General features: G+C 43.4%; 3 protein-coding genes across 12 annotated transcripts; 2 read left to right on the top strand and 1 right to left on the bottom strand.

The window, feature by feature from the left end:
- The first annotated feature begins 537 nt into the window (after positions 1–537).
- On the top strand, positions 538–3,920 carry LOC115761141 (ATP-dependent zinc metalloprotease YME1 homolog). Of its 7 annotated transcripts, none has more exons than XM_030702808.1 (9): positions 538–796; positions 882–1,309; positions 1,373–1,432; positions 1,501–1,690; positions 1,753–1,845; positions 2,124–2,206; positions 2,262–2,578; positions 2,648–3,038; positions 3,098–3,920. In XM_030702808.1, the coding sequence occupies exons 1-9, from the start codon at positions 770–772 to the stop codon at positions 3,756–3,758; spliced, it is 2,250 nt and encodes a 749-aa protein (XP_030558668.1). In that variant the 5' UTR covers positions 538–769; the 3' UTR covers positions 3,759–3,920. The 7 variants fall into 7 exon arrangements, with proteins under 7 accessions (XP_030558668.1, XP_030558666.1, XP_030558670.1 ...); XM_030702806.1 differs by having other exon boundaries at positions 882–1,315; XM_030702810.1 differs by having other exon boundaries at positions 882–1,315; positions 1,498–1,690; positions 2,133–2,206; positions 2,265–2,578.
- A 397-nt stretch (positions 3,921–4,317) lies between these two features.
- Positions 4,318–5,391, top strand: LOC115761143 (ER membrane protein complex subunit 8/9 homolog). The gene is made up of 2 exons (XM_030702811.1): positions 4,318–4,583; positions 4,653–5,391. The coding sequence occupies exons 1-2, from the start codon at positions 4,386–4,388 to the stop codon at positions 5,061–5,063; spliced, it is 609 nt and encodes a 202-aa protein (XP_030558671.1). The 5' UTR covers positions 4,318–4,385; the 3' UTR covers positions 5,064–5,391.
- Positions 5,392–5,473: 82 nt separating this feature from the next.
- On the bottom strand, positions 5,474–12,740 carry LOC115761139 (phosphatidylinositol 4-phosphate 5-kinase type-1 alpha). Of its 4 annotated transcripts, none has more exons than XM_030702800.1 (16): positions 12,365–12,740; positions 11,762–11,796; positions 11,515–11,664; positions 11,250–11,447; positions 11,044–11,186; positions 10,468–10,983; positions 10,299–10,403; positions 10,099–10,231; positions 9,955–10,042; positions 9,320–9,382; positions 8,818–8,901; positions 8,407–8,754; positions 7,259–7,502; positions 7,018–7,190; positions 6,833–6,918; positions 5,474–6,223 (listed from the first exon to the last, which is right to left on the bottom strand). In XM_030702800.1, exons 1-16 carry the CDS (start codon positions 12,450–12,452, stop codon positions 6,215–6,217), a joined length of 2,463 nt encoding a protein of 820 aa, XP_030558660.1. In that variant the 5' UTR covers positions 12,453–12,740; the 3' UTR covers positions 5,474–6,214. The 4 variants fall into 4 exon arrangements, with proteins under 4 accessions (XP_030558660.1, XP_030558661.1, XP_030558662.1 ...); XM_030702801.1 differs by having other exon boundaries at positions 10,299–10,391; XM_030702802.1 differs by lacking the exon at positions 6,833–6,918.
- Positions 12,741–12,915: the final 175 nt, after the last annotated feature.

The raw sequence follows: 12,915 nt of genomic DNA, 5'->3' as shown, positions 1-12,915 counted from the left end.
AGCGCCATCTTGTTAATATTTTGTTGAAATGCTAAGTGTATTGCATACTTCGACCTTTCTTGAATGTATAGAAAGGTTTTATTTGCAGCTAACAAAAGTATGCAAGAATATAACCATTAAATATGTTCATTATTTTATGTACTTTGAATTCGTATTCTCGATAAATGACTCCCTCGGGCTTGCGATCGCAATCTGAACTTAACAGTTTAGGCGATTCAGCCACACAGCATTTCTAAGTTCGGTTCCGGTTCCGATAGTCAGCGAAATTATCGATTTTCGGAATGTTATCAATGACACAGCCTAAATAAATACAAATTTATTATACGCTGCGAAAGTAAAACTGTTTCTATACTAGTTTAACATAAATAATTAATCATATTTTATGTGTAGTTCACTTTCCATTTGTAATCATTCGTGCAGACAATTTGAAAATTACATTTTACAGTGTAGCGAAATCAATGTTGTCCTTTGCTTGAAATATATATTATATAATATATATATAATATAAAAACAACATTTGAGTTGAAACAACACGCAGAAAAAGTACTTATTGTCAAACTGTTTGGAGGAAATAAAAATTCGAAATTGCAGTATTTTAAATATAAGACTGGGCGGGTTTACATAGAACGAGGGCTGCAACAAAACAAACAGGGATGCAAGTCGGACGCAACAAGATTATGACATTTTCGCTTGTCAAAAATTTTTGTCGTCCGCTCGCCCGATCTAAGCCTGTTATTGTAATTAATAAAAATTTTTGTATATTCTGAGAATGTTTTCTGCCAACACACACTCTGTGGTAAGTGCAGGCCAACTACGATGCCGATACACAATTCATTCCACTCTCACATCCACTGACTTTTTGGTTTTTTATTCAATGTCAGCCCTACCTTTATCTGGGTAATTTTAGTAGAAAACCGCACTATTACACCGTAAAGCGAACCAAACTGCAGACAAATGGCAGTGTTCCGCGTTTCTTTGCCGACAAATCAAAGTCCTCCAGTTCCAGCAGCAGCAGCATCATCAACAGTAATACGCCGGCGCAGGGTAAGCGCCACGACCTCGTGCTGGATTTCAAGAATCTGCTCATCAAGTCGGGCGCCAGCTTGCAGAGCATTGTTGAGAAGGCAGCTCGACTGAATGGAATCTTGGACAGGGAGCTTGTAAATGATGCACTCATCAAGGTGACCAGCATGCTGCCCTCAATGCGCAACATCCATGTCACACTGGAGGAACCAGCAACACACATTGCTCGAAGCAAGCAACAAAATTACAAGTTTGAAGTCTCACTGAACTCCCCGCAAAATATTGGGTTTGTGTGCGTTTAAACGATACGAAGTGTTCACTTATAAAAAGAATACATTTTCGATTGCAGTAGCATATATCCAACTGTCATGAGAGGCCTGCTGAACCCGCTCATTACGACCCATCAGCTGTGAGTATAGTGAGAGATTGCAATATCTGAGAGAAATGTTTTCAATCTGTCTATCATTCCTCCAGTAGACAGCTGCGGGACTTCAAGACAGACCGTTCCATAGAGGCGGAACAGAAACGCAATCCCACAATGACAACCAGACTGAAGTCTGCACTCCAAGGAACGCCACATAGACCAGATGGGGAGCTTAACATTCAGGCCGAGAAGCTTAAAAAACTGCTCAGCAAATCTGGCGAGCAAGGAAACGCTCAAAGTGCGGTATGCTCTGCGAGTTCATTTACCGAATAGCATCGAGTCTTAACATTAAACTGTGATTGCAGGAAAACTTAAAAATTGCTTTTGCCGAGGGCTATTTGGCTGCATCGAACGCGGAAGATTCGCAGAAATCTGGAAAAACAATGAAGTATCTGAAGGTATGTCTCATACAACCCTGTTAACACCCCCTTTGCCTTTGTCTCGTCTCTTAACCCACCGAAGAAAGCATCTCCGATCGTGTACCTTCTGTCCGAATACGAGTTCTTTGAATGGTTAATTTGTTTAGCAAGTCTGTAGCAAAGCACGGTATTTCGATTTCGTCTAGGTAATCATATTGATTAAATCTAATCGATTATTCGAAGATAGCTTTAGTTCCTGGTTTTGTAGTCTGTTCGCTCCTTAGTGTTGTGAATAATGATCAGTAATTATCACGCAGATTTTCCAGACACTCATTGTTATCGTCGTTTTCATTGGAATCTTCATGAGCTTCTTTACCTCTTCGAATGGATCCGTTTTCCGGTAAGCATTCAAGCCTCTTTCCTCGTATCATCAATTCTAAAAACTTGTCTTTTAGCAGCATACAACTGGGCAGTCAGGTTGAAGTCGATCCGGAGGAGATACACGTTACATTCGATGATGTTAAGGGCTGTGATGAGGCCAAGCAGGAGCTCAAAGAGGTGGTTGAATTTCTCAAGAATCCCGACAAATTTTCGAATTTGGGTGGTAAGCTGCCAAAGGGTGTGCTCCTCGTTGGCCCGCCTGGCACCGGAAAAACCTTGCTGGCCCGCGCTGTTGCCGGCGAGGCAAGCGTTCCATTCTTCCATGCCGCTGGCCCAGAGTTCGATGAAGTCCTGGTGGGTCAGGGAGCCAGACGTGTCAGAGACCTGTTTAGTAAGTACTGGATGCCAAATAAATAATTATTACTGTATCTCTTATTTCCACTGCATCAATTATCAACAGAGGCAGCCAAGGCACGTGCTCCCTGCGTCATATTCATTGACGAAATCGATTCGGTTGGCGCCAAACGTACAAACTCTGTACTCCATCCATATGCTAATCAGACCATAAATCAATTGCTTTCCGAAATGGATGGCTTCCATCAGAATGCCGGTGTCATAGTGCTTGGTGCAACGAATCGTCGCGATGATTTGGATCAAGCATTACTTCGTCCTGGTCGCTTTGATGTTGAGGTTGTGGTGTCTACTCCCGATTTTACTGGTCGCAAGGAAATTCTGTCCTTATATTTGGAAAAGATTCTACATGATGACGTGGACTTAGATATGTTAGCACGTGGCACTTCGGGCTTTACTGGCGCGGATTTGGAGAATATGATTAACCAAGCTGCTCTGAGGTGCGTGGTCTCTCCAATATCTTTATTTAGCAATGATTTCAGTTTTATTGTTTCCGTAGAGCTGCCATTGACGGAGCGGAGACTGTGAATATGAAACATTTGGAAACGGCACGTGACAAAGTACTTATGGGTCCGGAGCGTAAGGCGCGTCTGCCCGACGAAGAGGCAAACACAATAACAGCATACCATGAGGGAGGCCATGCGATTGTGGCCTTCTACACAAAGGAATCACATCCTCTGCATAAGGTTACAATAATGCCGCGTGGACCCTCATTGGGACACACAGCCTACATACCTGAGAAGGAGCGCTACCATGTCACAAAGGCCCAACTGCTGGCAATGATAGACACAATGATGGGCGGCCGTGCCGCCGAGGAGATCATCTTTGGCACAGAGAAAATCACGTCTGGCGCAAGCAGCGATCTGAAGCAGGCCACGTCGATTGCCACGCATATGGTTAAGGATTGGGGCATGTCGGAGAAGGTCGGTCTCCGAACAATTGAGTCGGCAAAGGGTCTGGGGTCCGGTGAAACCCTGGGACCAAACACAGTGGAAGCCGTAGATGCCGAGATCAAGCGAATTCTGAGTGACAGTTATGAGCGTGCGAAGGCCATTCTCAAGAAGCACACAAAGGAACACAAGGCGCTGGCAGAGGCACTGCTGAAATACGAGACTCTGGATGCTGATGATATCAAGGCAATATTAAATGATAACCAGTAGTATTTGTTTTCTGATTGGCTTCAGTTAAGCGTGCACTGCATATAAGTACATATAATTACATATATTTTAGTTACAATATTATAAACGTAAACACTCTGAAACAGAATACCAGAAAAAGATCGGGACGCAGACGAACAGTTAAGAAATAAAATGTTAAAAATATTTGTTTATCTATTTTTTTCTATAATATACACAGAGTGAACACCATGAACAAGCATATTTGTAGTTTATCATTTCTGCTGGGGTAGATTGTTGTTTTTTCTTTCCATACCAGATACGTGCTTCAGCTGTAGGCCAACTAACAGGAGCTGCAATGTTATTACGCGATGCGCGCTTAATAAAAATACTGTTAATAGCTTATAGGAAAAAAAGGCTAACTAACTTATGGCTAATAAATGATAACAAGCCCGGACCAATGCGAAAGTTGATCAATATAATCTGTCAATGCCTTGAAATAAATAAAAACAATTATTTTTTGTAAAAGTGGAATTCCAAAATTTTGGTATTTTTTCTTGACAATCGAGTATTTCTGTAGTTGCCATGTACGGTCATACTGAAAGTTAATTGATTGGACAAAGTTACAAGTCAACTTTTCGAATAGGAAAATTTACAAAATAATCAGTTGAAATGAGTGAATATGAGTTCTCCGAGACCGCATACACTAAAATTATATTCCATGCGGCCAAATACCCACACCAGGCTGTCAACGGCCTACTGCTGGCCGAGAAAAAGCCAAAAGGTTCTATAGTCCAAATCACAGATGCAATCCCTCTTTTCCACCAGTGCCTTAATGTCACGCCTATGGCAGAAATAGCACTAATCCAAGTAAGTTGAATAATTTAACATACAAAAGCATTTCAAGTGTTTTACTCTCTAAAATTGACGCAATTGCAGATTGATGCCTACGCTGAAAGTGAGGGGCTAGTTATTGCCGGCTACTATGCCGCGCCTGAGAACTTTTACGATAACCATATCGAAAAGGCACCAGCTGCCAAAATTGCTGACAAGATACAGGAAAACTTTAAGAACGCATGCTTCGCGGTCGTTGACAACAAGCTTGTGTCCCTGGAGCACAATCGGGCGGCGCTACAGGTGTACGGCTATTCGAGTGAATCCAGTCGCTGGTCAAAGGCCAAATATTCGTTGGTTCAGTCGTCACAAACATTAGAAGGCGTGTCGCTGCTGCTGAAGAGGGGTGCCATGCGGGATGTTATCGATTTCGACAATCATCTAGATAATCCCGAGAATGACTGGACCAATCAGTTCTTAAATCAATCCCTGAAGGACCTGCAAAAGTTGTACTAAGTATGTTAAATTGTTAGCAAATGTGCATTTCCGATCAAGTAGAGCATAGCCGAGGGCAGAGAGAATTTCAACCTTGCAATTTAATTTATTGTATGTAATTACAATTGGATTTCAGTAATCTTTAGAATAATGCATATAAGTTAAATAACATTCAACTAATTAATAAATAATCAATTCTTTCGTATTTGCTTCTCGAGTACAAGACCTAGGCCCTATCTGATCCGTTGAGTCCGTCTGTCGTTCCCGTCATGTTAGTTTGTCTTTGAGTGCGCGTCCTCTAAACCTAAACATGTTTACAATTACCATTAATAAATACAAATGAATAATATGCATAGAAATTTACTTTTTGGTTGGTTGACTGTCCTATAAATTTCAATATTTTACAACAATATTGTAATATCGCGATTGCTGATTATACATAGGTGTACATAATACGTATGTGGATATATCGAAGATCGAAAGTATAGCAAAAATGTTTCCTTTTAATTTGATCATATATTTGCTTTAATTTTAATGCATTGTATAATTCGATACTATTCATTCATCATTCATCTAGCAAATATCATCGAGTCGAACGATTTATTTAATACACATTATTATTATAATTATTATATGGAACGCGGATCAAGGAACGGGAACTGGAACGTTTGCATCTTATTTGATTTGTTTTGTAATTTGTATATATATAATATCAATTATAATTATTGTTGCCTTGGGTATGCAAATAGATAAATTTATTGTATTCGTATATTATATGTATATATGTATTTTGTTTGTATATATATATATATATATATATTTCTTGAACGATATCTGTTGCTGGTATCCTGTATATATACGAATGCATGTAGAAATTGCTGGATGTGTGGGAAAGTGTTGAATCTGTTTTCCGGTTTTTCATTCATGGAGCTCTACAAGGTCGCCTTTTGATTATATCCTAGCTATACACGTGCACTCCATACACAAATATGTACATACATATACATACCCAGTATCTATTATATATCAAAGTATGTGCACACCTCTGTACCTAAACACTCGAGCATTATCCTTGCAATATGTTTGTCTGCACTTTTATTCGAATTCTGTTTACCTCATGTATACGAGAAGTAGTTGCTGCTTTTGTTCTGTGTCCATCATCACATGCTATGTTAGTTGATCTATAAGGATGCAATATATGTAGACTCATTAAAAATATATATGTATGTGAGTGTGGAAACAAAACTGTGTGCAACTGAAAAAACAACAAAGGTTTTCAAGTGGACTTTGGAAAATAAGAAGAAATACTAGATGTGTGAAGCTCAGCGCGAGTTGGTGGGCTTGTGGGTGGGTTTCAATGCCCTTGTAGAGGGTATTATAATTTTGTCAAGAAGTGTGTAACGCATAAAGGAAGACTATATAATATAGCTGATACAGGAGCGATCAGTCAAGTAGTAAAATTTGTTCTTTTTCAAGATTTCGCGACCAAACTTGGCCTTAACATGCTCCTCATAGCAACATAAGACCATTATATCATATAGATTTGTAATAATCAAACTATTTTGTTTCAACGTATCTGGACTAAACGCAGCAATTGCGAACTGGAGTATGCAACTCACATATCTTGAAAAATCGGCATATGTCTACAAGGGTATTTAAACTTCGGCGTGCCGAATGTGGTCGTTCTCTCTTGTTTGTTTTTGGAGAAGTTTCGTTTGTGTTGCTCTAAGCTTATCAGTGTATCTAGAGTCGATCTAGAAATTGCCACCACCATCACCAGCGATATTTACCATTCCGGAGGACAGAGAGTTGATGGCATCTTCCACTGTCGGCTTGTGTCGATCGATTTTAGATGAATTTATGGGCGAGAAGTTGTCTACGATTGTAAGCATGAATGAAAATATACACACATATATATATATACACAACACAAAATGATTTGATTTGCAAAAAAGAAATGACAAGTGCCAATTACCGAGATCACCACTCGAACTGGAGTCCGTAAAACTGGGTGTGCCCTCTGTCCAAGTGGGTGTTGAGCCCTCACCTGATGCCGGTGGCGTCCAGGCCAAGCCGCCACGTGAGCCATAGTGACTGCTCGTTGAGGTGTCCACCGCCAGAAACGTGTCCAGATGCACCTCAGAGACGCTGCAAATACGCAGACAAGTTAGTTCCAGATCCGGATGAGCCCGTTTATTAGTTAGGCATGCAATTACCTGACGATATCCTCCTTGTAGGAGCCACGATAGGCGGGACCAATATTCATTTTCCGTTCCAAATACTGTGGCTGTTGCTGATAATAGGAAGGTTGCTGCTGCTGCTGCTGTTGCTGGTGATGATGATGATGATGATGGTGCTGCGACCTGCGCCCAGTCGAGGATGTGCTGTTCTTGTTCGAGCTGTCCTCGGAGATGTCGTCAAAGGCAGGGGGAGGTGTTGAACTGCATGATGGAGTTGTGCCTAGCAATACAATGAGAACCAAAGCAAAGGAATTAGAAGGGTGAGCAGCAAGTCAATCAGAAAAGTGGCTGGGAAATGGGAAATGGAAAGCATGCTGCAGTCTAGGCACAACTATTGCGTCTCAAGTCAAGCGAATCACGCAATGTGCCGCCAATCGATTGGGTGTCCGTGCTCTCGGGTATGGTCGAGGGCGCCGCTTTCGGTGCGCGTCTCTTGGCACGTTTCGGGCGCTGTGGTGCTGTGGACAGCTGGGTCGGCTGCTCATCCTCGTCGGGCAACTGCTCTGTCGGCAGTTCCAACACGGGCAATGCTCTCTGCCGCCGGTTGGTGCCCTCCAGCTCGCGCTTGACCTCGAGAAATGTGCTCACCGATTGCAGCAGATTGTCCTCCTGCGCCTCGCAATTATCCTCACACAGTGCCATATCCACAAAGTGCAAATAGCGACTGTGCTTCTGGCGGCGTTGTGGCCGCCTGGGCGAACGTTCCGAGCTGCCGCTAACTGTGGTCTGGCCGGTGCGATAGCTGTCGGCGCGAATCGGTGGAAAGCTGCGCACTATGGAGCCCACCGAGGACCGTTCGCTGCGCGCAATGAAACTGTTCTGTCGCTGAAAAATGTCCACATGGTTGAGCAGACGCGACTGCTGCTGCTGCTGCCGTCGGTGGCAGCTGCTCTCTGAACGTGCCGTGGAGTAGACGGACTGCAGCGACTCCCGGCGACGCACTGGCGCCGGACTGGCATTGTCGCACACATCGAACAGATCGTGCAGCTCCAGCCAATCCTGCACATTGCTAGGCGAGCGACGCTCCCCGAAACGCGGCATCTCTACGCTGGGCAACTGGAGCGTGTTGTTCGTGCCGACTATGGCTGGGATTGTGTTTGAATTATTATGGTGTGTGGCTATACCTGGCGTGGTGGAGTGTGCCCGACTCTCCTGTGTATCCTTGCGACGTGGCGAGCCGCGTGGTGGCACTGGCGGAGGAACGCGCGCCTTCAGATTGCCTCCCGCCGCATTCGCGGCCGTCGTCGTCGGGTTGGCGGACGCGCGCTGCCTCACCGGCGGTGGCACATTGCTCTGGCCAGCTGTGCTGGAGTGACGCCCACTTTCCCGATCCCGATCCCTGTCCCTGTCCCTGTCCCTGTCCCGGTCACGCTCCCTTTCCGAAGCAGCTGCTGCTGATGTGGCCTCCGTTGTGGGCATCTTCGACTGCTGGAAAATTTTGCCGCTGCTGTGCGAGTGCGAGGCGTGCACAGCTGAGAAGAAATGGAAATAGACATAAGTACGTATACCATTTATATGCTTCCAAGGAATCTTACCACGTGTCGACTCGTTCTCGCTGTCTATGGAGCGCTGTATGGCCTTGGATAGGCTTTTTCTCTTCGAAGGCGAATGCTTAAGCGCTATAAAATTGAGCAGATATCAAGAATTAGCTGACGGATCAGAAATAAGACAAGAAACTTAAAACAGGTATATATGCAGAAGAGAAGCCATAATGATAAAGCCAAAGAGTTCGGGTTATATATAGATGGGTTACATAGAATGTGAACACTAACGTGAGATTGAGAGGCATGCTTTGCGTCCGGTTTAATAAACCAACCAGGTGCAGTAAGAGAAACAGGAACAGAAATCAAATTGAAAACCAAGGTGAAACAACTTAATAAATATAGAAACGTATTTTACAATATTTGCTTAAAAACTGAACAGAAAGATTAAAATTAAGCTAACTTAATAAATATGGTAACATAAATCACATAATTTTTTGTTGAAACGAAAAAAATAAATTAATTTAACAAATAGTTTGTTGTATTGTTTCTTTACCTATATAACTGGTTACCAAGGTACGAAATTTTCTGTGATTTCCTTTGATCTCTGGGAGATCCACTACGCGTACAAGTGAGTAAGGCGCCAAAGTAATATCGAAAAGAAAGCAGAGAACAGCTGATTTTTTTTGTTTTTTGTCTTTGATATTGTCATAGAATACAAATTTAATTACTGATTACAGATTAAAGATAACAATTTAGCCGACTACCGAATAATAGCGCAACCAGGGCAAGTGTACTATATTGCACTTTTGTTGCATAAAAACGGAATTAAACAAAATTAGCAGGTTACAGTGTGTGTGTGTAAAGCAAGGCTGCAAACCGAACCGAATCGAGCCTTAAACCAGACCAATTAACCAACTTTTAACCGAATGAAGACTCACTTTGATTGACGGGCAATTATCAGGCTCCAGGTTCACGAAACGAACCTAAAGACCATATTTAAATTTTTGTTAGGTTTACAGCCGTTTTTTGTGTGTGTACAATTGTTGTGTGTGTGTGTGTGTTTGTGGGCAGCTACGCAATGTCAACATCATTAGTTTGTCTCATTTTACTGGATACTTTGCCAGATTGCACAAAAGTGCCTTATAGTACGTGCACTTGGCCCAATTGCGGCAGTCTGCTTGCACTTACGCGATGGTATCTTGCGGAATACGGTTTTAGCCATAAAGTTTTGAAATCTTTGAGCATAGAACGAGGGCCGACAAACCGAAACGGTCTCCTATGATTGTAGAAACAAGATAAGCATGATTCTACCAGCGATCAGGTCTCACTTACCCCGTCGTGTATTATGCTTTTGAAAGTGTGCTCCAGCTTCTTCTTCAGCCTGTAGGATTGCAGTATGTCGATGATGCCAATGTAGAGCAATAGGCGTTCGCCCTTCTCGCTGCGTGCCGGAATGCCGCCAGGCCTGGACCATAAGAGAAATTAAACATAATTAGTCAGAAGCTATGGCGTGATTGTGTGTAACTACTTACGGCACATCCTCCTCATCGTCGATGGGTTCGCTTTCCGCCTGAATGCTCTCCATGGCCGTGGAGTGAGCGACCAGGCGCTGCCGATTTACCGATCTGTATGCCACACTGGATTAGCATATCATCAATTGCTCCTCTTTGGGACAGCTATTGCCAACTGGAATATACTCACTTGTTTCTGCTGATGCCCGTTGCTGCGTCGCGTTCCTTTCCATCGCCCTCGACTGCCTCCAGCGGCTCATCGACATCGGAATCCTCGGCCAGCGGTGCCCTCAATGGTTTCCTATGCTCGCTCAGTTTCTCCTTTAAGGCCACATCCAAATTGTGCACGCCCAGCAGCAGCGAATAGTCCATTATCTTGAATGATTCCAGCACAGTGCAATCCCTTTGTATGGTCTTAATGAGCGCCGAATATGTTTCCGCCTCCAGAAAGATGCCGTTCGGATGCTGTTCCATAAAGTCCAGATCCTTGTATGTGGGCGACTTTTTGGCCCTTTCCGCCTTCGATGCCTTGCGCTTAAACGTCGAACCCTTGAGATCATATTTCAGATGCATTCGCACCGATGACGGCAGCAGATTATTCATCACCACCAGGCGAATATTTTTGGCATTGCTCGTTTGCAGGCAGTAGAGTCCGAAGAATTTCGGCAATAAAGTGCGCGGATTTTGATTGAGATTCATATAATAACTGTGGAGTTAAAGCTCTTAGCTGATGTATATGATCAGGTATGCTTCAAGGTCTACTTACCCAGGCAGTAGTTTTTGTAGAAATTCACCCTCTTTGTGTTGCACCGTTTTGATAATGAACTCGTCATCGTCCGTTAAATAGAATATTGAGCCGGAAGCACCTGGATTCGATAGTTCGCGCAGCGGCGAAGTGCACATAGACATCTAATAACGATGATGATGATGATGATGATGATGACGTTAGAAACTTGATTTGTGCATACTGACCATGAAATCATCCGGCTGTATGCCAAACAGATCACGAAAGTAACGAAATGCTATGGGCGCATAGATCTTATATCTGAATTCACTATAATGGTGGGCAGGTGTAAGGCTAGAACCCTCTGGCGGAAACGTAATGCTCTCGATTTCCCAGAAGTCCATCATAAGTAGATCACGTTTTGGCTTTGATGCCAGGCTGCCGACCTGTCAATAAGACGAACTTAATTGATTGATTGACTGATTCATGATTGGCGTGCTTTCTGCCACTTACCGTATGCTGTATGCCCAGCTGTATGGAGCCCATGATTTGCGATGTCTGTATCTTTTTGTAGGTAATCTCGCCGCCCTCACCGACCCGCCTGTGTCCAATCTTGCGCTCCTTGTCCGCTTTGTTCGCCGAGCGCAGAGGCCGACTGCCCAGCTGAGAGTAATACACAGAATATTCGACCTCAATGCTAAATATATAAGGCCCTTCCACCCACATACTAAAATCTATATGCCCAAATGGCTGTACTTACGTCGGGCGATGAGTTACCCACATGGTCGGTGGAGACTACAAAGTTGAACAAAGCGTATTATTAGTTAACTACTTAACGTGGCTCAGTTCATGTATAATTTACAATGTGCAGGACATGAATAGCGAATGACCCAAGTGGGAAACAATTCAAATTGAGCTTGAACTTGGGTTAGCTACAAATACACTCACACTCTCTATACACACACACACACACGCACACGTTCACGCTGTTTATCCATAAATAGTTGACAGGGTTGTTGGCCGTTTGAAAGTTTCTTTTGTTGTCGTTTGTTTTAATTTGTTTTTTTTTCTTTTCGATGTTCTTAAAATACAAATAACATTTGTAAACGTGCTGCTGGCATTGGCTCTCAGTCAGTCAGCCACTCAGTCAGTCAGTCAGCCAGTCAGTCAAGGCGGAGGGTTGCGCCCACTGCCGCCCACCTACTTTGAGACACATGCGCCACGGCCACTTCCATTTGCCATTCATTGATTTTTTTTGGAAGGAATTTGTTCATGTTTCGCACAATTGTTGAGGAAAGTTTCAGCTGGCATTTGTGTCTTCCTTTTTTTGAACAAATAAAAGTTTATTTAGCTAATTAATTACCATTGCCTGGCTCCGCCAGTTTGGCCTGCGATGTGGAGGAGCTGTCCATGTCAATGGTGTGGATGGTGTCCCCGTCGCCGGACGCCATGCTGACGCATTAGCTGCTTCAGCTGCTGCTGCTGCTGGTGCTCCTGGTTGACACTCGCCCACGTTTCCACCTAAGCTGCTTAGCTACTAATACTAGGACATGTTGCTTGGTTTATTGGGGCTTTTTAGTGTATAGTAAATTGTTAATATCTAAAAGCTACTTTTGTTTAATTTGGCTCTTGTGCTTCGGGATTATCCAACAACAATCAATGGGCCAAGGGAGCAGAAACCTTGGCTCTCGCCTGTACGTCTGGCCTATGGCGTCAACCTTTTTGCAATTTAAGTTCACGACGATGTTGATTTCTCTGCTGCTGCTGCCACTGCTGTCATTTTCACTGCATACTCATAGGCACACTGGAAGGCGCACTGGAAGTGCTCGTTCGTGCATGCGCGCCAGGGCTGCACACTCAACAAACAACATACAATAGGGCTGCAGGCGATTGTTATGCAAAATGTACCAAAAT

This window comes from Drosophila novamexicana, unplaced genomic scaffold (genome assembly GCF_003285875.2).
Source record: "Drosophila novamexicana strain 15010-1031.04,08,12 unplaced genomic scaffold, DnovRS2.1 tig00000462-arrow-pilon, whole genome shotgun sequence".
Lineage (NCBI taxonomy): Eukaryota > Metazoa > Arthropoda > Insecta > Diptera > Drosophilidae > Drosophila > Drosophila novamexicana.
This window is presented reverse-complemented; position numbering and strand designations above follow the sequence as displayed.

What these genes read in the sequence shown, in the direction of transcription:
- LOC115761141 (XM_030702804.1), top strand. Translation starts at nt 770, where the DNA reads ATGTTTTCTGCCAACACACACTCTGTG. An exon ending in CTGCCAACACACACTCTGTG is followed by an intron (nt 797 to 881) that starts GTAAGTGCAGGC and finishes ATTCAATGTCAG; the next exon opens with CCCTACCTTTATCTGGGTAA. An exon ending in CTCATTACGACCCATCAGCT is followed by an intron (nt 1,433 to 1,497) that starts GTGAGTATAGTG and finishes TCATTCCTCCAG; the next exon opens with TAGACAGCTGCGGGACTTCA.
- LOC115761143 (XM_030702811.1), top strand. Translation starts at nt 4,386, where the DNA reads ATGAGTGAATATGAGTTCTCCGAGACCGCATACACTAAAATTATATTC. An exon ending in CAGAAATAGCACTAATCCAA is followed by an intron (nt 4,584 to 4,652) that starts GTAAGTTGAATA and finishes ACGCAATTGCAG; the next exon opens with ATTGATGCCTACGCTGAAAG.
- LOC115761139 (XM_030702800.1), bottom strand. Translation starts at nt 12,452, where the DNA reads ATGGCGTCCGGCGACGGGGACACCATCCACACCATTGACATGGACAGC. An exon ending in ACTGGCGGAGCCAGGCAATG is followed by an intron (nt 11,797 to 12,364) that starts GTAATTAATTAG and finishes TCAACTTTGTAG; the next exon opens with TCTCCACCGACCATGTGGGT. An exon ending in ATTCCGCAAGATACCATCGC is followed by an intron (nt 9,383 to 9,954) that starts GTAAGTGCAAGC and finishes TTGTACGCGTAG; the next exon opens with TGGATCTCCCAGAGATCAAA.